The sequence below is a fragment of the Bacillus rossius genome (genome assembly GCF_032445375.1).
Source record: "Bacillus rossius redtenbacheri isolate Brsri chromosome 9 unlocalized genomic scaffold, Brsri_v3 Brsri_v3_scf9_1, whole genome shotgun sequence".
Taxonomy (NCBI): domain Eukaryota; kingdom Metazoa; phylum Arthropoda; class Insecta; order Phasmatodea; family Bacillidae; genus Bacillus; species Bacillus rossius.
The window spans coordinates 8,239,049-8,265,941 of NW_026962012.1; the positions used below are offsets into that span (position 1 = coordinate 8,239,049).

Here is a 26,893-nt window from a genome sequence, read left to right on the forward strand (position 1 = left end):
ACATGCAAACTGTTGAGTCGGAATTCTTTCCAGGGCTGCGCGGGGCTGCGTGGCGCGCCGTATTGGGCGACGAACGCGTACCAGGCCACAGGCACAGGTCGCTGTGACGCTGAGCCTGTGGCAACGGCTCGTGCCTCGGCCAGCCCTCAGCCCTCCCGACAGCGTGATTAAGGTCTAACACACGGAGCGTTGCAACGCGCGATAGTGGAACATCTGGGCGAGGACGAAAGCGTGCGCGCTGTCGCTCGACGCCGCGCCGGTTCCAACGCGCGTTCCGAGATTCCCCTCTCTCCTTCCTGACGCGCGTATCGAGGTACCCCAGCGGCTCTAGCAGGTCTGTTCAGTTCAAACGCGAGCTTTCCTGGAGGATGTGCCTGATGCCACCACGGAGGAGGCCGTTCGCACTGATGTGGATTCACTCATTTATCAAGTTTGAGAAGGGAACTGCGCTGCTGGATTTGGGATGCTCGGAGCACAGGAACTTATCTAGCACTGTCTCGGTAGACTTGCTGCCCCGAGGTTTGCTTCTCAGTGGTGGTACATAATATAGGGACACCTGTATTTCGCGAATACATTTCGTGTCAAGGTATTTCACAAAATACTGTAGCTTTTCTCCTGTGGTTATTGGCTGAGGTCGGTGAGAGGTGTCGTCCCGCTCTTGACGGGGCCAATGAGAATGTGGTCACCGTACTGCTGCACCCTCACAATTTGCCATGACTCTTAGAAAAAGCTACAGTGTTTTGTAAAATACCTTGACATGAAATGAAATCGCGTGTTCGTAATAAAACACGTCCCGCAACCATGCAGAATGTTGATCTCTCTCTTGGCGACGACAGGGGTGCCAAAGACACGCGACCGCGGGACTGCCGGGGGAGAGCGCGCCACGCGGGTCTAGCGGCCGCCGCGCCTGCTGTCCACACACGGCGGAGGGCGTGTGGGCGCTGGTGGGGTCACGGCGGCCAGGGAGGCGGGGTCCGCTTCGATCCCTGGCCGCGCGGCGAGCCCTCATGTTAATTTCCTGGTCGTCCTCTGCCGACCAAGAGAGAGCCTTTTTATTAACGTCCCCGGCCGTCGGTCCTACCCCCCTTCACCCCTCCTCACCCTTGTGTTCGCCGACCAGAAGGAGAGGGTATACGGGGAGGAACGGAGCGTCCAAAGGGCACTGCTGATTATTAATTAATTTTTGGCCCGCCCTGAGGGGGAACCTATTCATTTCTCTGCTTAGAGGGAGCCACCGACGATTCCTGGATTTTCCTCTCTGTTGCTTGTTCCTCTGGTTAGATTCCTCCCCTCCCACCACACCAAAAAAACTCCTCTTTGTTGCGAGGTGGGTGGGAGGGATGGCGGGATAAAGGCCTAGTTTTCTTCATAAAACATGCTCCAATGGCTGGCTCTGATTATTTGCCCGCAACACAGGAACGGCTGCGGGCAACACGGGCTCTCGACCGAGAATTCTGCTCTGACGTCAGTTCGCGCGTCCCCATTTCCGTCCTCTTCCTGTTCTGTGTCTCGGTGCGAGAATGTCTGGTTGACTGAAGCGCTTCGATTCCTACACCTCTGAAACATTGGTACAAAGGAAACACAAACGCACAGGTGTGCCGTCATAACGAGTTCTTCACAGGTAAAGGCGTGATGATTAATGAGAATGTGTCCAAGTATGCGAGTGAGCAAGCATAAGCAAGTGCCAGTAACCAAGCGTGTGCACAAGAATACAACTCCGCAGAGAATGCTGCAATGCGAACCTGCCGTCAAGTTTTCCACTTCTGAGCAACCTTCATCTCCTCTCTGACATCGATTTCCCCGCTCATTATCATTGCATTTTTTTCAGTTAACCTCTGAGCGCTGCTGTTTCGTTACGCTCTGATGACGTCATCGCCTCGACCCACCGTGCCGGCTGAGAATAAGTTTCTCTTGAAAAGGACATTCACCGCACAGATGAACGCTGTGGGCTGGCTACGATGAGACAGTTATAACAGGAAAATAAAGCAGGCAAATAACAACCTTGGACAACTGCGACAAACAGATGTGCCCAACGATTATACAAACCTGATAATATGGACACCATAACTACAAAACACGTTAACCCAGCGATGAAACCGTGCAGCTATTCTGGCTTCTAAGACACAACAGATGTGACGTTTAGGGAATCAGGCAGAAACAGACTGATAGTGGACTCTCGACAAATAAAGGTTCATATGTGTTTGTGCCCATTCTCTTAGCGTCTTGGCGCGGCCAAATGGCAGGCCAGAACTCACATAAAGACATATTTCCATTAAAATATTTTCAATCAATAACAACAGATTACTTCTTGAATATTTCAGTAAAATATATTTTGTGAAAATTATTGGAACGACGATCGTATAATATTCCGATTACTTGTATCTTACGATTTTTAGCGCTGGCTACGGTTACTTTTCATTAGGATTCTCTCTAGATAAAAAAAAATGTTAAAAACACGTGTCAAACACCTATAAACATATTCCTCAAAACATTTTTCGCTAATGGATAGAAGACATACAGTATGTTTATAATTGATATAGTGTCAAATAAAAAAAACACCTCCAACTACGATCAAATTTACGGGGAAAATTTTGGGGCTGTGTGGTGGCACACGGCCATTGGTTAAATGTTAAGGGTGTTTGTCCCGTTCCAGGTTATTATTTTATCTTTACGTTTACTACGGTTAAACTTGTAGAATTTTTGTGTTGCTGAACTTCAACATAATAATAAAAAATATATAGTACACACTTTTTGAAATTTGACATTTTGGGTAGTTATTACAAAGACATTTTGTCCAAGGTACACTTATTTTTACTTAAGTTGATCGAGCATGAAAAACTCTACACACAGACACCTGAATCACTATGATACATAGTCGGGGTCTTGAGGTGAACTGAACGGAACGCCAATTTTGATTGGTTAACGTTTCGCTCCCCTTTCTCCATTCTTTCTGTTCGCCCGCGATGCAAACACGAGGTCGTATGCTAATAAACAACACTGAACCCGCGTCTTCGAGGCTAATAGTTAAGATATCGTTATGGTGAAATCACATTGTCGTCATTGGTCTAATTTTCTTTATTCTGGTACCCGTATTTGCCGGTCTGATGTTAAAGACATTTCAGTCAAAATAAGTGATTTTGATCTGTCATTAAATAGCCTATCTGGTTTTTCATGCCATGTGAAATCACTTTGTTAGTAAGTACGTACTGAGATCAAGATTTTGCATTTGGAGTAGAATTTAGTACATTTTATTTGAACTACATTTTCACCGTTACGTTGGACTTCCTGACTGCCTGGATATGAGATGTTCAGGGACCGTACGCCTTTGTTAATCGGGAAGCATCTGTATTCACTGCAATAATTACATGGCATTGTTCAGGCAGCTAAGCAGGCGTGACGCTATTCGCATGGTGGCTGTGTGTAACAGTATGAATTTACGCTCACATAATGCGCTGCGTTGAAGCGGGATTCACATTGTTCCTAACACTATATCAAAAAAGTTAGTGTCTTTACCAATTTGGCTGTAAAGTCTTACTGTATTTGTATTCTTTGGAATAATATATAGTATTAAAATATATTTATGGAGAAACAATAAATATATATTTATTTAAAAGAACTTCAACATGTATTCACATACAAGTGTAATTTTGAAAACAGGTAAATTATGTTAAAAATTAACATTTTATTTTCATTGTTATAAGCTACATTGAACAACACTAGCTTTCACATGGCTTGCTATTAAAAACAAAATCCCTACATCACATATAGCCTATTAGTTGTACGTGGTCAAAAACAAAGTAAGAAGTTTACGAAACTAAGTAATTGACTTTCTTTCTAACATGTACGTGGTTAAAAACAAAGTAAGAAGTTTACGAAACTAAGTAATTGACTTTCTTTCTAACATGCAAAGTTTACTCTTAAATCAAAGCTGTGCTAATTAATCTATTAGAATGTCTTTGGTGGATTTAATTGCTTATAAAAATAGTTAAAGCTATTTCTCGTGTTAATTGATAGTATTAAAAAGGACTAATTTAATTTTCATGTCATAGTGTAGATTATACATCGAAAGATCACGAAAAAATTTATAGCCTAGAATAATAAACTTTGAGATAATTAACTCTCCTAGATTTTGGTCGGTTCGTACTTATTAAAACAGTTTTCTTATTACTTCAACAGTAATAATTAATTCATTTTGGCCTGCTTGTTCCAAAAGATGTTTTGAACAAGTAAAGGGTGTGTTCTTTTACTAATTCACTCAGACAAACCACACGAACGAAACGGAACGCAGAAAATTTTAATAATTTCTATGATTTAGCCTCTGGGTCAAATACTTTTCGCATACCGAACTCATAACACTAGTACCAACTTCAAAAGGAGATCACAGTAAGGAGCTTTCAGTGAAATCGAAACTGGTCTAATTAAAATTATTTAAGACGAGAGAAAACGGCTTTTATATCTCCTCGGCACATTCGAGTTAACACTTCTACATTATTACACTGCGGAGTAAAAGAATTTATTTTGTTTCAAAATCATACATTTTTATTAGAGCTCGCTAAGTACTTACATTTATTAAGGCAAGCGTTCCCAAACTAAAAAAGTAAGCTATCATTTAGGCGTAAATTTTAATAAAATGTTAATATTTATGTCAATAAAACTGTACTTTATAAAGCTTAATATGACTGTTTTCTAATGATATTGTCTGCTTATTAAGTCCGTATATTTCACCTTGCAGCCACAACTACCCACAGAAGAGCTCCGGTGTTTGTGTGCGGTTCATGTTGAGCCAGTTTGATGATTTTAGAGTTCCCTAAAATTCCACTACGCAATGCAGAGTGTGCAAATAATGGCCAACAAAGTATGTTCTACATAGTAATTATTTTTTGTGAAAAGAACAGAAAATTTCATGTAGATTTACAGATATTTATAACTTTATGATTTAAATTAAAAAACCCTATCAATATAAAAAAAGTGTTCGCAGTATTACTTGCTTCAGATTCTTACGTAGGAATTTGTGATTTTTTTTTGTCCCAGTACCTCCAATGGTTATTAAAGTTATTGCTAAACTTACTTACCACGGCGAGGTGTAGTACAAAGTTACAATATCATTCTTGTAGTATTACAACTGGTTTGCAAAAGGCATATTTTTTTCTTCTGATTGGTTAAGTTGAAATGCTTGGCTGTCGACACGGTGCTGGCGATGTCGTGCGCAAGCTCTATGCGTAGGGACCGGAAAAATTCGCGGGTTCAATGACCTGCAGGATGAACTCCATAGTTCTACGTACACTCGGTCAAAAATGTCACCCACTCGTTGGCTGCTGTCTTATGAGACGTCACAACGTAGCAGCCTGTGATTCGATAAAGCTTTGGTCGCGTGTTTCTCATATTGGCCCAGAGTCATCCAGGTGAGTTGCGAGCCAATAGCAGAGGCAGCACTCAGGTATAACTATTTGTATTTTATCCTTTCGCGAATTTTTACGGTCTCTATCTATGCGTGGTTCTCGTAGATGGGAACACTAAGCCCGTGCCAGATTTAAGGACGGAATAGCGGCCGACGTCATCGGACCGCCGACTGCTCCCCGCTGAGGACATCTCTTCGACGCACATCTCGCTTTCAAAGCAGCGACCAGCGGGTCCTCGTTCATGAGCACCGCAGTGGCGCCTCGCCGCGGTCACCTCGCGAAACTGCACCTACAACCACTCTCCACAGCCGTCAGTGCAAAAAAAAAAAAAAACAAGAATTGTTCTTAAACATGTCTGAAAAGGTGGATTTCTCAAAATTATTATCATGGAATATTGCGTGAAAAACGTTTTTAACTTATAAGTAGGGCCATGTATTTTTCGCGAAAAGATTCCGAGAGAAGGTGAGAGTCAACACACTGTAGCGTCGTCTGTGTTTTGTGACTGGGTGAGTTTATTTCAGATACAGGTCTATTGTTAGAACAACCAATCACAGTAATTCAGTGTGGAAGAAAACGCATTCTGATTGGCCCGGAAAATAAGGGTATATCTTCGTTTGCAGACGGCCGCCAATTGCAAGGAAGTAACTGATGTCGCAGGCATACCGTATCGCAATGTAGTGGGCGCTCAGATCTTTTCGCGAAAAATGCCTACTCCTACTTAAAGTCCACAAAAAAAAACTTCATTCTGGCGAGCAACTGCAATATGAAATCTACATATATTTACGGGCGATTGCCCTACTGCCAAATGCAACCAAAGGTTTCACAGAAAACAAAATGTTTTAGGACGGACACGCCTACTGATACAATTCACGGTCGCCCGGGAAAAATTAAAAAATATATCTACTTTAGATAAAAACTGATGTTTCCTTGCAGTCATGGTATACTTTATTAGTCCAGGACCGAAAATATCGCCACGTTGATAGAAGTCACAGTACAGGTATCGGAGTTTGGGGTTGTCGCGTGTCTCCACCGGCCCAGAGCTCTGCCGGTCGCGACGCCTCAAGGTCCTGCTGTCGTCACAGGAAGCTTCCACTCGACCTCCAGAAGGGCTCATTAGCCCTTCAACCCCCGGCCGCCCAGACACACGCGTGCGGGAAGACCTTCCCGCGCGCAGACAGGCGGCGCCCGGCGCCGAGGAGGAGGGGGGGGGGGAGACGGGGGTCGCTTAGGCGCAGCACTTCCTGGACGGAGACAGCTGGACAAACCGTCTGTCCCCCGCTGGAACCAGCTGTGAGTGGCGACGGACGCAATTAACTCGCGGCAGCCCTCTCCCCTCCACACCGAGCCCTTTCCCGACACACACACACCCTTCCACAGAGCTCCTGCGGGCCAATTCGTCCACCTCTGAGACCACGTAGTGGTAGGGAGTTACACAAGCGCGACTCTCACAATGGCAACTGAAACCATAATTATTTTGCCAAACGTGCGACGCTATTAAATGGATGGACCAATAACTACTATCAACCAAAATAAAAATGGGCTATAGATTAAAATACAAAGTTTTTAGGATACAATGATTGTTTACCTACTTGATGACTAATTGCATAGGAAAAGAGATATATAATATGAGAAAATAGATGATTAAAAAGCATGTTCTACATAAATGCGTAGGAGATGTAAAATTTCTGTTATGTTACACCAAAAAATATTAATTTTCACTGGCTTGTTTGCACGATAATAGCCTACGCATTATTTCTCACAATCAATGTAGCTATGTTAATTATATGTTATGAAAGATATATCTAGCAGTTGGGTTTAAAATTACTTCCAAATTCTAGATCTCCGTCTTGGCAAATAAAGTTTCTCCCCCCACGGTGCGTGGCTAGACCGTGGCTCTTGAAGATTTTTTTGTACATATCTCGAATTGAAGGGGGATACTTGAAAACTATGTTCATAACGGATTCTTTAGAGAGAACTCAAAAATTTAAACATCATTATTTAGATTTCCCGATTGAATAACAGAACAATAATTTATTTTTGCTTTACATTAAATGAAATTTGGATGTTTTATTTCACGGCCATAGTTTGAGGCCTTTGGTCAAGAATTTTTTTTTTCGTAGTATGCAATATCTTATGAAATTCACACACATAATGGATTGTGCCCAATTATTTGTGATATTTGAAGCACCACGTCTTAATAAATGCTTCGATCTTTAAGATCGCTTTGGTCTGATCTTTTCTGTCCGTAAAAATGCAACGTGTAACACTACTTTCCCTATTCAGTCTATTAACTGTGTGCCTTAAATTGTTTTGCTTTACTCTCTCTCTCTCTTCTTCATATTTAAAATTTTTTAATTTTTCAAAGTTATATGAACCAAATTTTAAAATTCTAATTAAAATGGTGTATTTTTACGATGAAAATCGAAGGCTTAAGTTCAGCTAGTTTATTAAAGTTTATTATTTTAGCCATATTATGGCTCATTTAAATACAGTCTACATACTCAAATTAATGATTATTTAACTGCGTCTAAGAACTACTCAAACCTTCGGATATTAGTCCGCAAGCAATGCTTTACATAATACGTTTATCACGTTGAGGTGTTTAAATTTACTTACATTTTCTGTTGCAACGCTGAGTGCAGTGAACACATTCCAAAGAAATTGCAGGAACTGTAGGACTTTGGCTTGCAAGCTATCTCAACCTCTACCAATCAAGCTGCTAAACACTGAAAGTCAATATGACTTCCATACGAAGTGTAGTTGAACGGTTTCAAATCATGGCCACCGAAAAAGACCAAATTTCTTTACTTTTAGTTTACCTGCATGCGTACGCCACTTTGGCTTGATATTATCAAATTAAAAATAATATTTTTTATAGGAGGTAAATAGTTAATATAATAAAAACAAATAAATCAGGTAAAAAAACAACATATTTCGTTATTCTGTAGTAATAGGATTAACTCCTCAGACTTGAACACAAATTAGTTCGCATCTGTAGTCCATTAAAAATATTCATCTAATTTAGTTGCTCTTACATTTTTACATTACGGATTGACTGCTTTTTTTCTACTAGTTTTGTGAATGCTGTTTCGCTGAGAACGCAGTTGCAGTGTTGCAATGCTGTGCAGGCCGGTCCCTCCCACAATAGCGACGCGAACCCTGCTTGTGCTCAGTGATAGGTAGGGACCGGATAAATTCGCGATTTCAATGACCTGTAGGATATACTCCATGATCCTCTATGCACGCGGAAAAATTACATTTACTCGTTGGATACTGACTCGATGACACCTGTTTACTGGGACGCTAGTGATTCGATACTTCTCTTGTTAAAGTTTTTTTAATTTGCCGAGCATCATTCAGATAAACTGCGGCTCAATCACTGATTCAGTAAAAAAAATTGGTTGTCTGTAAAGTGGTTTACGGACGATAGTTTAACGTGACGTCATAAAAAAACATTGATGAAATGATTGCATAATTTTATGAATAAAATTTAATCATTTTTATTGAATTATCACTATTTTGTATGGATACAAAGAAGGAGTAAAATGAAATCTACAATTTAATTGAGAAATTTACTTTTTTTGCACTCATTAATTCAAATATGTTTATTTCTTTAACGAAGAGATTATTTTAACTATAACTTTTATACATGTTCAATATTTAACTTCTTCCAATCTGTGTTATTATCTTAAGGATAGGACGATGATAGGAAGAGTAGGAAACGAATGGGAGTGTTTCAAGTTTAATATGCCTCGAAAAAGTCAAATCGATGGTTGTTCCAATCGAGTGGAAGAGAGATAGATGCGGCGCAAGCGTACAATGAGCGTAACGGGACACATCTTAACGGGACAATGTGCGTAACGGGATACTTTTTGGTGCGTGCAGCTGGCGTTCATCGAATTATTAGACGTTGTCACGTCAAAAACGCAAACGTTTTTTGGATTTTAGACTATCAAGAAATGAATCCGCGAATTTTTCCGGTCTCTAGTGATAGGTTAAGTGCGGCGTGGCTTTAATGAGCGGCGTTCACGGACCTACCTTCGGCGGAGGAATCCTTCTGGTGTCTGCGCGGGCAGACGGTCTCCCCGGCTCGCCATTGGACGGACACAGGGGCGTGATGGGCCGTGGAGAGGGGGTGCGGTACACGATAATCAAGGCGAAGGTAAACAAACGGGGCAAGCTTTTCGTAAAAAAAAAAAAAAAAAAAAGAATGCGGTCCTTTCAGGTCGGTTCGTGTGAGCCGCCGGCCAGAGGAGTTGGAGAGGCGTCTGTTTGCGGTGGGACCCAAAGCTTTGGGGCTGCTTTGATTGGCTCGGGTCAGCCGCACTCACAGAGGAGGCCTGTGCGTGCTGCCGGCCCAAGGTCCATGCACGAGGGCTTGTGCCGGCCTTGTGTCGCGGCACGCAGGAGTAATGAATAATGCACTGTGACAGTAGCGCACACAGCTGGAACTGAACGTTTTATCTTTTGTTTACATTTTGATCGCCGTTCCTACGATACCTCACTTAAATACCTGTTTTTTACACGTATTTATTTATTATTTATTATTATTATTTGAGTGCCTACCAACAGTCAGAGCCTTTAACAGGTGGGCACTGAACAAATATCACAAAAGAATAACAATAACAGACACAAAACACAATAATAAAACAACGATAAAATGGGACAACACAAACATAAACACATGACAAACGACACTTAAAAAAATATAATAACTAAATTTGTCAATTTTAAATTAATTCATTATCAATGAAATAACAATATACATTAAAACAAAGTTATGTGTTTTATATACTATTCAAGCCATCTTAAAGACGTTGCCAAGTGAAAGTTTGTTGAAATAACTATTCATTGACAATTTTATTATCGTTAAATTTAGTTATTTTTTTATTTCCCTGTACAACGTCCTGTGATTGGCCGAGGCTTTGGCGGCACCAGAAACTGAGCGGCCAGCGCAGGGAACGATGGGAATTTGAACTTTTTTGGTCCGGCTGATGAAAATTAAAGCTTCCCGCCAGGACCTCCTGACGGAAAAACCTAAAGTACAGTTAATTTTGCGTGTGCGGGCGTGATTTAACGTCTGTGTCGGTGCTGCACATAGTGGACAGAAAATTTTTGCGCAATCTGCAAAAATTATTACATAGCGTGTGTCAGTGAATATGGTCCAGCTATCCTGCATACAGGTAGGCTATATTTAAAAATGCGTTAAAACACTTTTAACTGACGCGCTTCATTTTTAGGCCATTTTACACGGTCGTGTGGCCTAGACTTGAATCTATTTACATACAAACACTGCTATTGTTTTCCAAGGCATTAATTTTCACAACACAAGCATAAACAGGCAAACCTAGACAATCAAGTTCAGAGGTCTTGAGGAACAGTTTTTTTGTTGCTTTATCGCTCTGAGTTAACCAAATTTTATTTTGATAATTTAATGAACTTTTATAATATTACTGAAAACCATATTGACTTTTCCGTAGGTTGTGTCCAAAATATCTGGAAATTTAATTATTGCGTATTTATTTGGCTTTCAACATTTTATTTTACCGATGGAATAGAGTTGGAATAATCTACTGTCTGTCTAAATAATTTTTATTTATTTATTTTTTTTGCTTTTTTCTATTCTCATTAATGTTTGTTATCATTGTGTGTCAAACCATACCCTATACAGTGAATTCAGAAATTCATTTTTTTTTGCAAAGATTTTTAAGAAAGGATTTGTTTGTAACAGAGGAAAGGTTACTACTCTTTTCAGAGAGGCGCCCATATATCACGTAAACCATCTCTCATTACAGAGTACAAAGTAGATAACACCACTTGAAATCCTTTTACTATAAGTCCTTTAATAACCTTCCCAGGTATTTCGAGATTGCAGTCGAGTAACGAACTTTACTACAAGTAATTAACCTAAAAGAAATTCGTAATCTCAGATAACTGAAATTCAGTAAAACGCTAGATTCAGACTTCTGAATTTTTTGTTTATTTGTAAAAAAAAAAAGTAAACGAAGAAGAAGAAAAATGAAGGTTTTCACTGTAGACTCAACACGTTTTTGAGTGCAAAATTCATATAATGATTTTTATTTTTGATTCATGTTCAAAGTACGTGAACTCAGAACACGTGATATAACGAACATAACCGTAAGTTTTTGAGGATCCCAAGATAATTTGTTACTAGCGTTCTTCGAAACTTTTGGTGAAAAGTTTAAACAAAGTGAGTAGCTTTATCCCTTTAAAATGTCAATAATTAGTTTCTTTGCGTTACATAAACACCGATGCCTTCCGTAATCTTTTTATGATAACTATTTTCTTTCTGCCTTGATGAGCATAATAAAAGCACATACTATATAGGCCTATACCTTGAATTATTCCTGATAATTTTTAATGTGTCTCAAAATTGAACGTAAGTTTGCCTACATTGTTTATCAATTATTATCTTACGACTATTAGTGATATAACTGGTAGGTAATATTTCTCTAGGTCAAACTCTTTAAAATCATTTTAAGACTAAAAATGTTTATTCACAGGAACATGGTAGTCTGGTAAGTCATGAAGTCCATAAATGAAATCACGAATTAACAAAACTCAGATTATCCAATCACATGTCCCGACAGAGGGTCAAAAGTGTTAGCAACGAAGAAGCAAAAAAAAAACCTTTCTTGTTTATGTACAAGTGTGTGGAGAATAGTCAGGTGCCGCGAAATAGTTTAATTGTCAGGGTGAGTAATAAGGAATTGTTAACTGACGTTGGTTGTTATTATCTCATAACATATTATTGCGGTAATAGTCGAAGTAAAGGAAGGCATATACGTTTTATCTAACCCAGTTTAACCTAAAATAAATAAATATTAATAAAAATTCACACTCTTCATGGGACTGACCGTTCACGTAAGAAAAAGATCAAACCGGCTGGCCAACTGGTTGAAACAATTTTCTGAAATTTATTTTTCTTTGCTGCCAAATTTTCTTTATTTTGCTATTGAAATAAAATCTTTCGCGAGTTGTGAAAAAGTTGAATTAAATAAAACTCAAACTATAACTTTAACAGCTGCTAACGAAATAGTTTGTCCATTGAATATAATCGTTTATTAAGCTTTAGCCAAATATCGTATGAGAAATCTTAATTTTCTCTAATCGCTAAATCTTGAATATATAGTACCACTTTTCAAGATAACTATTAATCTAAAGTATGCTTTCTCCATATATATTTTAGTTTTAACATGATTATCATTTCCATAGGGTCTTAATTACTGGCAGTAACAGACGGTGATGTTACAGGAAAAATGTTTATGATCATGCCTATCAATATGAAAGCATATAATACTGATAAAATCGGAATCTGAAGGGTTGAATGGTTTGAAAGGGTATCACATTATATCAATTGATTTTATGTATTTTTATAACATTTTTTAAAGAACTTCGTGGCATTAAAAGAATCCAAACAAGTCAAGATTTATTTTCATTATTGTTTTATGTCAGTATGCAGGAGTAGGTATTATTTATAAATCGCATGTTTAATTGCAAATATTAACCAAAGATTTTGAGGTGGGTTGTAAGTGGCTTGTCTATATTCCACAAAAATTTCCATGAGGAATCGCCCTCAAAAATATTTCTGGTGAGTTTCCATAAATATTGGGTTGGAACAAGTTCTCAGAGAAGCTGAGACTACACACAGAGAAAACTACGACAGTCCCGGTGCTACATTCCATCTCCGTGTTTGAGCCGCGCCATAAAGCAACCTCCACAACAACACTGCATGGACTTATATAATAATAATGTTTATTTCCCTTTTTTACGCTTTGTTAACAATATTCACTTAACTAACCAGGAAATTTAGCACTCACGAAAGTAAGCTTGTATGTGAGTGCATCTAGTCACTTTAAATTACATGTGGTATTTCGACTGTGTAAACATTTATACATTTGTAATAACTGAAGAATTAATATATTAAATATATAACCTAAGGAACCTTGCATTATTGGTTTTATATCGATGAAAGTTAAAAAGAGCATTTTATTAAAATACTATTGATAAATAACGTAAAAAACGTATAAAGTATAACTTTGTTTCGTGAATAAACGAAAATTTAATTAAATGAAAATTAGTACTTAAAGTAAAGTACAATTAATAAGTTACAACAATATATAAAACTTACTTAAATACTAAAGCAATCTCTTCATCAGTTCAATTTTCTAGACAAATATTAACGTAATTTTTTTATTGAAAATAATTTTTTTAAATTCATTGTCTTTCAGAAAGATTAGCTACAATTTTTAAAAGCAAAAATTCTATAGATCTCTGAGAAAATGTTTAGTGAAGCACAAGCAGGAGGGTTCGTTGGAGCTGAGCTCCGCACAAACATTACAACCTCCGCTCATCAGACACATGACTGACCTACATTCTGAAAGGGACAACTGTTCTAAACCAATAGGAGCACCCAAGGCCGTAGTTCCGAATTTATTCGAATAGCAAACTTCATATCTCTTTGCGGAGGGAATGCGCCGATCACTCAAGAGATGAAATACTTGCGCAAAGCAATTTATTTTAATTAAAACAAAAAAACACAGCAGGCAGTTTGTTTAGTTAAATTCCAAACTTCATTGAAATTTGCGTTTTGCCTTTCGAACGAGTTTCCATTCAAACACAAGAAAAAATCTTTGTCAGTCTTAGTTTTATGGTCCACAAATTAATGTCTAATGGCTAGAGGCAGGCATTTTTCGCGAAAATATCTGATTGCATTTTAGACTGCAGAAAGGTATACTCGTAACTGTGGTTTCTTCCTTATAATTGATAGCCCGTTTGCGAGAGAAGTCGTTGCCTTATTTGCACGAGCCACTCAGGACCGCGTTTACTTCCGCACTGAATCACTGTGATTGGTGTTATTACAATCGATATGTACCTGGAATAAACTCACCCAATCACGAAACACAGACGATCCTAGAGTGTTTTAACTTTCCGCTAGTCTCGGAATATTTTCGAGAAATATGCATGGCCCTAGTAATGGAATATATATATTTTTAAAAATTACTTTACTGGTAACCAAACTTTATGACAATTAACATTAAAAGAACATCGAACGCATCGAACAAGGTGGAGTGGCGATTTAAGACTTTGGACTCGAATTCCGGAGGACCGGGTTGGAATAAAAATAAATGAATAATAATGTTGTTTGGCCTTCCGGATTGAGGTATTTCCACGGATTGGCAGACGTGACTTGCTGGGAGATGCCGGGATGCAGCGATGCGGCGATGCGGCGATGCGGCGATGCGGCGATGCTCGACGCCGGCACGAGGAAGGAAGGGCCTCCAGAGGGTAATGGCGATGGCGCAGCGTGCCTCGCCGGGACTGCCCCGGGGCCTCGCGCTACTGGGGCCCGGGGGAGGGGCGGAGGGGGGGGGGAGGTGGTTGGTTATGGCGGTGTTCGAGTGCTGCAGCGAGGAAGCAATCGACGCGGCAATATCCGCTCCCGAATCGGCCTCATTAGCGTGACCGACGGCCATCACTCATCCCTCCTGCCCTCCCCCACCACTCACCCAGTTGTAGGGGGAGAGAGAGGAGAGGAAAAAAAAAAAAATCCGCTGGAGTAATGGGTGACACCCGGCCAATTAAATCTCGTTACGATGCAGGCCCCCGCGCGCTCGGGGATGTTTCCCATTGGTCACGCCCGGGGTCTGGCGTGGCAACAGTTCGCGCTGGCTCGCGGGCGGGAGCGACGCTGGAGTCTGCCTGCGGCCCGGGCAACAACACTTCTGTACTTCCACAAAGCATTCTTCCTTTCGACACCAGTGGCCAAGAAGCAGTTGGCAATACTACAGTAGCTTTGTACAAAACATGGCTGTGTTTATTTTTTTGCGCACATGAAATATGTTTTTGACGTGACAACGTCTAATAAATCGATGAACGCCAGCTGTCCCGTTACGCACATTGTTCCGTTACGCTGTGTCCCGTTACGCTGTCGGCGAGTGCAGTAATAATAGGTTATGTTACAATAGTCTAAAAAATTATGGTGATTCATATAATTGATGATAGATATTTGATTACAATTTATTTATATGAAAACTTGTTCATAATTATATTTAAACTTTATAGCTAAACGCCAGTTTTTTTAAAATTAATTACAAGTAATTTACACGTGAACTGTTTCGTCGACTGTTTATAAAGTGAAGTGAAAAGTTAATGTGGTTTTCATTGCTTATTACAACGATTTCGGCGATAAAGGTTAATTATTCTTGCATTTCAAAAATTTTATTACTAGTATAATTTCAAGTATTTATTCTTTTATTATAAAAATAAAAATGATTCAATTGTATTCATAAAAGTATGCAATTATTTCATCAGTGTTTTGTTATGACGTTGTCACGTTAAACTCTCGTGTGTAAACCGACTTTACAGACAACCATTATTTTTCTAGATAATAGTATTTCTAACGATAAAATAAATTTTAACACAGTACGTCACAGTAAAATTTTGATTTTATATTTGTGTAAGACTATCTGTGATTGGTCATGGTGCTGGAAACAGTAATTGTAATTAGGAATCGTAAAAGGTTGTAGAGGGGAGTTAGAGATCGATCGTCACGGAGTGCAGGTGTGTTTTACGGTAGCTCAACCTTTTAGAGTCACTCACTCTTGTTATCAGTTTTTAATTACGACATAAGACGGTGAATATGTGAATTGTTTACAATAGTATTTTTCCTTAAATGAATTTTTTTTGTTATTGCAAATAGTGTGTTTAAGGGGGGGGGGGGGGAATGCACAGTTAATTTTTTTCTAGACATATTGCTTCATGGCCACATACTAGAAGGTAAAATTATTTTTTGTTTCCATAGCTGGGTAATGAATACAACTTTACTTCCGTAGTCCCATTTTGGAATTTCCTTTTTTTCATAAATGAAGCAAATTGACAAAAAATTCCCATGTGGAAGGTTAAACAATTGCAGATCAAAAATACGCAACAGTTTAAATTTACTGGTCATTTCGTCCTGGAACGAAAATCCGCAGAATGCCAACTCAAACGAAATGGGTAATTTCTCATTGATTTGCTCCGTTGTAAATGCCACGTCCCGCGCAAAGCTGGGAAAATTCACGAGCTGCCACGATGGTTCGGGCGTGACGTCCAGGAGGTTGTCGTGTCAGGCGCAGCTAGAACCCCGGGCCGTCTGGCGAGCCTCGCATCGCTCGCCCGCCGTTACTGCCCATTCGCGTGCGGTCTTTCCCACTGCCTTCCGCCTCAACCGAGGGGTTTCTCTCGCTGATTTACCGCGCGCCTGTTTGCACGCACGCGGCAACCCGCCTCGCGCCCCTGTCGTTGTGTTGCCGGCGTGGCAGGCGGCATCGTCGAATATCTCCTGGCATTTTCTGCGTTATGTCCAGTTATACTTCCGCCGTGCTCGCAATTGAAAGCGTTGTCAAATAAACCACAAACGTGTACGTATTTCGTAGTTACCTTGACCTCGATGTATCGTTGGGTAGTAAACATAAATAAGTATCCACAAGTATTTTGAGACATAATTATATTGCCAAATAAAAGTCTAAATACCTTAAAGGATTATCTCCTCCTTTTGCCTACTTTTTTCAACTCAGCCAGTATTTTTTATTCTAAGATATTACAATATATAATATTTAAAAATATATATAAATTTTTCTGAATACCTCAATAAGTACTTTTTTAAAGCTTATAAATAAAATGTTTAAATATATTCAAATACTTTAGTTTACATTTAGTTTTTAAGTTTAAATTAAAAGTTTAGTTATCTCAGTATTTATTTAAACGTTAGATTTTTAATTGTTATATGAGATAATTTCATTTTAGTCATGAAAAAAATGTTAATTAAATTATTGAATGTCTTCATTAAAAAGTCATTGACATATAGGGCAGTAAAAACCAATTTGTTTTTTACGCTCCTATGTATTGCTTTTCAAAATATGTTTCAAAGTACCAAAGAAAACAGACTAATATAATTTTATGACCATTATTTTTGCAGCGTGAAATATTACCCCCTACATTTTATCCATTTGGTACACAAAGTAATAATATTAAAAGCTATTTATTTATTCAAAATTATTTTTACAATAAGAAGTTCAGTGAATTAAAAACTATTATGAAATGCCACAAAAACTTAAAAAACAAATATTTAATACAACTACTGTTTTGTGTCAAATCAATTAAAAATAAATTTATAATTTAAAAAAAAATCTTATATTTTTCTGTCTCCGATGAGAATTATTTGAAATCAATTTTAACTTAGTGTAAATATATATTTTTTAAAATTAAACTAGAGGCACACGTTCACATAATTTCTTATTTAGTTTTAATAAATAGTTTTGTATGGATTTTATTAGAAACAAAATTATTTAATAAATTAAAATTGGTAACATTTATTTAGAAAGATTTTGTGTTACACTTTGGTGTCTGCAATAAAGAAATATTTCAAAAGGAAAAAATTTATTCTTTAGCTTTTATAAGCAGGATTTTTTTTCCGAGAAATAACACACAAGTGGACTTAAGTGGCTGTCACTAATAAATCCTCGTCCTTTCTCACGTGAAGAAGAATATATATATATATATATTTTTTTGGCCGGTGGCATAATTACATCCAGCCTCAGCGGAGTTACGTGGAAGTCTAATCCACAGCGGCAGAAACTTCGTCTGAACGTACCGTGGGTTAAGGGGGGGGGGGGGGGGTTGGGGGAAATCCTTCGGTGGCATCTGCCTTGTTCTTTAAGCGCGCCCACCTAATAACCAGCCCCCCCCCCTTTTTCTCACGTGCAACGCAGAGGCGGCAGGAAGGAAATAAAAACGCGCGGGCAGGCGGGATATTAACCCTTCCCTCATAAAGAACCCACACACACACACCCAATTATCGCTAATTGCGTGTGACAGATAAATGGAGTTGCGCTTATCGCGAGAGGAGTTGCGCGGGCGGAAAAGAACAGTGGATTATCCGAGGATTATTCCCCGCAAGTAAAAAGCACAAAAAAAAAGTGTTTTTGTTTCCCCGTTGAGTGGGGGGGTTAAGTTCCGACTGTTTTGAAGTCGGAAGAGGTGTGTATACGTGTGTGAGTGGTTGCCGCCAGAGAAGGCAAAGGGAAAATGGTCCGTATGTGCGGGGTGTTATGGTGAAGAGGGGGAGTGAGGTGGTTGTAGGAGAGTTTCAGCGGTGTGAGAAGTGAAGTGGCCTGGGAGTGCTAGGAAGTTGGGAGGGGAGGGGTTGAAGGGGTTGGAGTTTGGAGGGCTTGCTATTTCGCTAATGAAAGGGAGTAATGTTTCCATTTGTTAGGCGAAACGAGTTATGCGAGCGGCGTGGTACAGTCTCGGCCAGGGAAAAGTTGCGTCGCGCCGGTAAAAGACGCACAAAGCAGGTCACACATGATCTTTCCAAACTGAGAACCCAGCGACATTTAAACGGTCCAGTTGACAGATGCCCTTAATGAAATCATAAATTATAAAATTAAAGTCATATTTTAAATACAAATTTACTCTCCAGTGTGAGAGAATTTAAAATACAGTAGTGTGGCCCTCACAAAATACTTTTTTTACTAAAGACCCCAATTATATATTTGGTGATTACAAAATATAATTCAATTATCACAACTAAAATAAATTCAACAAATTTTACATACTTTCAAGCCCATTAGAAGGCACTTAAATACTATTTTTTTTCAGTATGAGCCGTTGTGTCAAAAATATTGTTCAGCAGACATAATATTTGTGGTTTTTATATTTTAAAACATATATATTTAAATGCCGCTACATGATGCGTAAGAACCAATGATGTTACGTAAATTGAGATTCCTACCAAAAAGGTTTTAGGGCACCAAAGAAAACCAACTAACATTATTTGATGTCCATTACTTTTGCCTCGTGAGAAGTTCCAACCCCCTTCCCCCTTTCCCTTCAAACGGGCAAGTCATTGAATAGGCCTACATATTGGCCTGTGACCGCGCTGGCTTGCAAACTGAAAAGAAAATTGTGTTTATCCATGTATATTTTTAAATTATACATTTAGAATTGTATTGCACTTCAAAAAAGGATTTTTTTTAAAAGCAAAATTAACATTAGGAAATGCACTGGCTCACAAAATCTTTCACCTCGTTTCACATCTGATAAACTAAACGCGTAATAACAAATCGCTTACATTTGTATGCACTTTGGCCTGCAGCAATCAAAAACAGTGTAGCAAATATCACTGCCACTTTACGAAAGGACGCAAAATTTAACACGAACACGTGTGCGAATGGAGAGTGTTTGCATTAATATTTTAGTTTCAGTCAATGTAAAAATAAAATATCAATTCTCTTACACCCATACAATGTTTGCGAGATCACGATCGGCTATGTTTGCCCTGGTTCTGTCGGACTATATCTTTGCCCTTAAGTTTCTACCTTCGCCTATTAAATCTGCTATGTCCGACGTCAGGAAATGGGATCTATTTTTTTTGTAACCGCCATGAGTTAGTTTTCTTCAAGAATAATTGTTAAAAATTCGATTACCCTTGATATTTACAATTTTTAAATTAATTATTGTTACTGTATCTTTACATATTTTAACATAATATGTTATGATTTGAAACATGTTTTATTCAATATTTCACTAGATTCTGCACAAAAATTACTTTACTCCATTACATTGATTACTGCTGGTGTTTACTAAGCACTGTTTTATACAAAAATGGTTGGCAGGAATAGAATGATCGATAAGTGTCTCGATTACACGTAGTGATTTTAGATACTTCCAAAAACCTATTCCATTAGTGAATAAGTACTTTTTTAATGTGTGTATATACCTAACAAGTGTATTGCATACGGATTTATATTTTAAATAATTTTAAAACTATCATTATTTTAACATGAATTCGATATTTTAAAATAATTTAGCAATATGAAATATATTTTAACTATGAAATGCTTACGCATGAATTAAATATAAAATACTGTGAACATAGTATCACATTAAAAAAAATAATGATGGTACCTAAAAATTGAAAAATTCTTTTGAACGATTTACAAAAGTTGAATTAGAATCTCGAAACAATTATACTAAGCAATACGAAGATATGTGCCCATTAACGTCATTTATAACATTTAATTACTCCATAAATATTCATAAATAAATAATTTAAAATGTTGAAGAGTTTCTTTATGACTAAAGTTTCATATAAAATTGAAATAAACACTACAATATAATATTAGAGACATTTATGGAATAATATCTGAAGTTTTTTTAAATATGTTAATACTATAATCATTGTATAAAAAATCTTTTATTGTTTGAAAAAATGTAAACATTTTTTTAAAATTTTCAAGCTGAGTATTCTTAAATTTTTATATTTAGTGATTACAATTAAAAAAAAATAAAATTATTTTAAACGTTTTATAAGAAAAACTATTTTTCTGCTAAAGCTGCAGGTTTTTTAAGTCATTTCTATTTCTCCACTCCACATACAAAATCTACTTTAAATTAAGATTAGATGAAATTTACCAAAGATAAATTTCAGTAATGTTTTAAATACGTTTTTTTAGATCATGCTATGCAAAAGCATACTATGTTCTAGTTCACATGTCAAATATGTGTCAACAAATCATCAAACTTTTATAATATTTATAAAAGTATAGATAATTTTTAAAACATTCGGGCACTCTTTGTTATGATACCTGTATTATTATATATTCTTCAAGTTTTCGGTATAAAAATTCTGAGTAGTAGGTATATACAAGTATTTCTGACACATCGGTTCATGGTTGAGGTGTGAGGTGTCGGCCGCCATATTTTATTGTGACGTCACGGTGACAATTTTTGGTGTAAAATTTCCTCAAAATACCGAAAATTACTAGAAATTTTCCTATTTAGATGGAAAAAGTCCCGTTTTGAAGGAAAATGTTTCCACTTAGTGCTCCAACAATGCAAGAGACTTGAAATGTCCCCATTGTCGTTTAAATCCCCCATTTTCAATACTCCAATGAGCCTCTGGTGGGGAACTTTGACCTTGACCTTGATCTCGACCGCATTCGTTTTAACTGTAGTTACGGCCGCTGTCCTGAAAATTCGTAATTTTTATCAGATTTTACCAGGAATTTTTTGAAAACATATTAAGAAAAATGTATTTAATAAAATTTAAATTAAAAGAACCTCTGCAATTTTGCAAATCATCCACCACATTGAAAAGCTATATTTTTAATGCTATAAATTCGGGAAAAAAATTATAAAAAAATAGTAAAATTAAAAAAAAATCACGAAGTCTTCGATTCAAACACGACGAGATCATTCGATAATAATGGTGATGGATCCTTCTTCCACGGAAGCCACCGGCAGACTGAACTCCCACCACTAATTCCAAGCAGATATTAAATCAGCCAGTAGGACGTCATGGTGGCTAACTTATCTTCGTCTGCTGGAGGGTGCTGCCAGCATATTGTTTTCGTCCTCTAGGTTGCGCTACCACCTTATTAGTTTTCTATAATGTAGTTAGCCATTTCCAATAGTTTTTTTCGTTATTTCATTTGGTGAAAAGAATTTTTGCTTCGAACAGTTTTATTTTTTTGTGGAGAGAGATTGTTAAACATAAAAGTTTCTGCACAGTTTGTTGTTATATGTTTAACTGAAAATATTTAAATATATTTCATTAACATGTATTTCAATTAAAAAAACAATAATCTCATTAGTTTTTCTTATCATAAATAAATCAAAATTAGTTAAAAAAATTATAAAGGTATTTTTACAGCTTGCGAACTCATAATATTCCTCCTACAAAAATGTCATTGGCATAAGAGGAAAGAAAAAGCAAATGCAGTAATTCGATGGTATAATTTTTTGGTACGTCATGACGTGAAGTTAAGAAGCGTGAACGTGACTGCAGGCATGGGGCAGTTCGGGCTGGGAGCCACCAACAACCACTGGGGGTACAGCGCGGCCAGCCCCTACTCGTCCTACCTGGCCCCCGGGACGCTGGGCAGCTGCGCCGCCCCCGGCGCCGGTCTGCAGGGCGGCGGCTTCAACACGCCCGCCCTCGGCTTCTCCACCGCCGCCACCACCGCCGACCTCAACGGCCAGGGCACGGCGACGGCGCACGACGCCTTCGGCACCAGCAGCGTGCCTTCCAGTGAGTGCCCTCACCTCCCGTCTCCTCCCTGCAGAGTCAGTGTATCAGGCGCGTGCAGCACCTCCAGTGAGTGCCCTCACCTCCCGTCTCCTCCCTGCAGAGTCAGTGTATCAGGCACGTGCAGCACCTCCAGTGAGTGCCCTCACCTCCTGTCTCCTCCCTGCAGAGTCAGTGTATCAGGCGCGTGCAGCACCTCCAGTGAGTGCCCTCACCTCCCGTCTCCTCCCTGCAGAGTCAGTGTATCAGGCGCGTGCAGCACCTCCAGTGAGTGCCCTCACCTCCCGTCTCCTCCCTGCAGAGTCAGTGTATCAGGCGCGTGCAGCACCTCCAATGAGTGCCCTCACCTCCCGTCTCCTCCCTGCAGAGTCAGTGTATCAGGCGCGTGCAGCACCTCCAGTGAGTGCCCTCACCTCCCGTCTCCTCCCTGCAGAGTCAGTGTATCAGGCGCGTGCAGCACCTCCAGTGAGTGCCCTCACCTCCCGTCTCTTCCCTGCAGAGTCAGTGTGTCAGGCGCGTGCAGCACCTCCAGTGAGTGCCCTCACCTCCTGTCTCCTCCCTGCAGAGTCAGTGTATCAGGCGCGTGCAGCACCTCCAGTGAGTGCCCTCACCTTTAGTCTCTTCCCTGCAGAGTCAGTGTATCAGGCGCGTGCAGCACCTCCAGTGAGTGCCCTCACCTCCTTTCTCCTCCCTGCAGAGTCAGTGTATCAGGCGCGTGCAGCACCTCCAGTGAGTGCCCTCACCTCCCGTCTCCTCCCTGCAGAGTCAGTGTATCAGGCGCGTGCAGCACCTCCAGTGATTGCCCTCACCTCCTGTCTCCTCCCTGCAGAGTCAGTGTATCAGGCGCGTGCAGCACCTCCAGTGAGTGCCCTCACCTCCCGTCTCCTCCCTGCAGAGTCAGTGTATCAGGCGCGTGCAGCACCTCCAGTGAGTGCCCTCACCTCCCGTCTCCTCCCTGCAGAGTCAGTGTATCAAGCGCGTGCAGCACCCCCAGTGAGTGCCCTCACCTCCCGTTTCCTCCCTGCAGAGTCAGTGTATCAGGCGCGTGCAGCACCTCCAGTGAGTGCCCTCACCTCCCGTCTCCTCCCTGCAGAGTCAGTGTATCAGGCGCGTGCAGCACCTCCAGTGAGTGCCCTCACCTCCCGTCTCCTCCCTGCAGAGTCAGTGTATCAGGCGCGTGCAGCACCTCCAGTGAGTGCCCTCACCTCCCGTCTCCTCCCTGCAGAGTCAGTTTATCAGGCGCGTGCAGCACCTCCAGTGAGTGCCCTCACCTCCCGTCTCTTCCCTGCAGAGTCAGTGTATCAGGCGCGTGCAGCACCTCCAGTGAGTGCCCTCACCTCCCGTCTCCTCCCTGCAGAGTCAGTGTATCAGGCGCGTGCAGCACCTCCAGTGAGTGCCCTCACCTCCCGTCTCCTCCCTGCAGAGTCAGTGTATCAGGCGCGTGCAGCAACTCCAGTGAGTGCCCTCACCTCCCGTCTCCTCCCTGCAGAGTCAGTGTATCAGGCGCGTGCAGCACCTCCAGTGAGTGCCCTCACCTCCCGTCTCCTCCCTGCAGAGTCAGTGTATCAGGCGCGTGCAGCACCTCCAGTGAGTGCCCTCACCTCCTTTCTCCTCCCTGCAGAGTCAGTGTATCAGGCGCGTGCAGCACCTCCAGTGAGTGCCCTCACCTCCCGTCTCCTCCCTGCAGAGTCAGTGTATCAGGCGCGTGCAGCACCTCCAGTGAGTGCCCTCACCTCCCGTCTCCTCCCTGCAGAGTCAGTGTATCAGGCGCGTGCAGCACCTCCAGTGAGTGCCCTCACCTCCCGTCTCCTCCCTGCAGAGTCAGTGTATCAGGCGCGTGCAGCACCTCCAGTGAGTGCCCTCACCTCCCGTCTCCTCCCTGCAGAGTCAGTGTATCAGGCGCGTGCAGCACCTCCAGTGAGTGCCCTCACCTCCCGTCTCCTCCCTGCAGAGTCAGTTTATCAGGCGCGTGCAGCACCTCCAGTGAGTGCCCTCACCTCCCGTCTCTTCCCTGCAGAGTCAGTGTATCAGGCGCGTGCAGCACCTCCAGTGAGTGCCCTCACCTCCCGTCTCCTCCCTGCAGAGTCAGTGTATCAGGCGCGTGCAGCACCTCCAGTGAGTGCCCTCACCTCCCGTCTCCTCCCTGCAGAGTCAGTGTATCAGGCGCGTGCAGCAACTCCAGTGAGTGCCCTCACCTCCCGTCTCCTCCCTGCAGAGTCAGTGTATCAGGCGCGTGCAGCACCTCCAGTGAGTGCCCTCACCTCCCGTCTCTTCCCTGCAGAGTCAGTGTATCAGGCGCGTGCAGCACCTCCAGTGAGTGCCCTCACCTCCCGTCTCCTCCCTGCAGAGTCAGTGTATCAGGCGCGTGCAGCACCTCCAGTGAGTGCCCTCACCTCCCGTCTCCTCCCTGCAGAGTCAGTGTATCAGGCGCGTGCAGCACCTCCAGTGAGTGCCCTCACCTCCTTTCTCCTCCCTGCAGAGTCAGTGTATCAGGCGCGTGCAGCACCTCCAGTGAGTGCCCTCACCTCCCGTCTCCTCCCTGCAGAGTCAGTGTATCAGGCGCGTGCAGCACATCCAGTGAGTGCCCTCACCTCCCGTCTCCTCCCTGCAGAGTCAGTGTATCAGGCGCGTGCAGCACCTCCAGTGATTGCCCTCACCTCCTGTCTCCTCCCTGCAGAGTCAGTGTATCAGGCGCGTGCAGCACCTCCAGTGAGTGCCCTCACCTCCCGTCTCCTCCCTGCAGAGTCAGTGTATCAGGCGCGTGCAGCACCTCCAGTGAGTGCCCTCACCTCCCGTCTCCTCCCTGCAGAGTCAGTGTATCAGGCGCGTGCAGCACCTCCAGTGAGTGCCCTCACCTCCCGTCTCCTCCCTGCAGAGTCAGTGTATCAGGCGCGTGCAGCAACTCCAGTGAGTGCCCTCACCTCCCGTCTCCTCCCTGCAGAGTCAGTTTATCAGGCGCGTGCAGCACCTCCAGTGAGTGCCCTCACCTCCCGTCTCTTCCCTGCAGAGTCAGTGTATCAGGCGCGTGCAGCACCTCCAGTGAGTGCCCTCACCTCCCGTCTCCTCCCTGCAGAGTCAGTGTATCAGGCGCGTGCAGCACCTCCAGTGAGTGCCCTCACCTCCCGTCTCCTCCCTGCAGAGTCAGTGTATCAGGCGCGTGCAGCAACTCCAGTGAGTGCCCTCACCTCCCGTCTCCTCCCTGCAGAGTCAGTGTATCAGGCGCGTGCAGCACCTCCAGTGAGTGCCCTCACCTCCCGTCTCTTCCCTGCAGAGTCAGTGTATCAGGCGCGTGCAGCACCTCCAGTGAGTGCCCTCACCTCCCGTCTCCTCCCTGCAGAGTCAGTGTATCAGGCGCGTGCAGCACCTCCAGTGAGTGCCCTCACCTCCCGTCTCCTCCCTGCAGAGTCAGTGTATCAGGCGCGTGCAGCACCTCCAGTGAGTGCCCTCACCTCCTTTCTCCTCCCTGCAGAGTCAGTGTATCAGGCGCGTGCAGCACCTCCAGTGAGTGCCCTCACCTCCCGTTTCCTCCCTGCAGAGTCAGTGTATCAGGCGCGTGCAGCACCTCCAGTGAGTGCCCTCACCTCCCGTCTCCTCCCTGCAGAGTCAGTGTATCAAGCGCGTGCAGCACCTCCAGTGAGTGCCCTCACCTCCCGTCTCCTCCCTGCAGAGTCAGTGTATCAGGCGCGTGCAGCACCTCCAGTGAGTGCCCTCACCTCCCGTCTCCTCCCTGCAGAGTCAGTGTATCAAGAGCGTGCAGCACCTCCAGTGAGTGCCCTCACCTCCCGTCTCCTCCCTGCAGAGTCAGTGTATCAAGCGCGTGCAGCACCTCCAGTGAGTGCCCTCACCTCCCGTCTCCTCCCTGCAGAGTCAGTGTATCAAGCGCGTGCAGCACCTCCAGTGAGTGCCCTCACCTCCCGTCTCCTCCCTGCAGAGTCAGTGTATCAGGCGCGTGCAGCACCTCCAGTGAGTGCCCTCACCTCCCGTCTCCTCCCTGCAGAGTCAGTGTATCAAGAGCGTGCAGCACCTCCAGTGAGTGCCCTCACCTCCCGTCTCCTCCCTGCAGAGTCAGTGTATCAAGCGCGTGCAGCACCTCCAGTGAGTGCCCTCACCTCCCGTCTCCTCCCTGCAGAGTCAGTGTATCAGGCGCTTGCAGCACCTCCAGTGAGTGCCCTCACCTCCCGTCTCCTCCCTGCAGAGTCAGTGTATCAGGCGCGTGCAGCACCTCCAGTGAGTGCCCTCACCTCCCGTCTCCTCCCTGCAGAGTCAGTGTATCATGCGCGTGCAGCACCTCCAGTGAGTGCCCTCACCTCCTGTCTCCTCCCTGCAGAGTCAGTGTATCAAGTGCGTGCAGCACCTCCAGTGAGTGCCCTCACCTCATGTCTCCTCCCTGCAGAGTCAGTGT

General features: G+C 42.1%; 1 protein-coding gene across 1 annotated transcript in view; it reads left to right on the top strand.

Moving 5' to 3' along the window:
- LOC134542706 (protein bunched, class 2/F/G isoform-like) overlaps positions 1-26,893 on the top strand; it is a 50,703-nt gene that overhangs the window by 17,491 nt on the left and 6,319 nt on the right. Inside the window, exons 5-6 of the mRNA XM_063387172.1 lie at positions 14,604-14,708; positions 22,252-22,494. Coding sequence (XP_063243242.1) covers positions 14,604-14,708; positions 22,252-22,494 — 348 coding nt within the window. The remainder of the gene's footprint in view (positions 1-14,603; positions 14,709-22,251; positions 22,495-26,893) is intronic.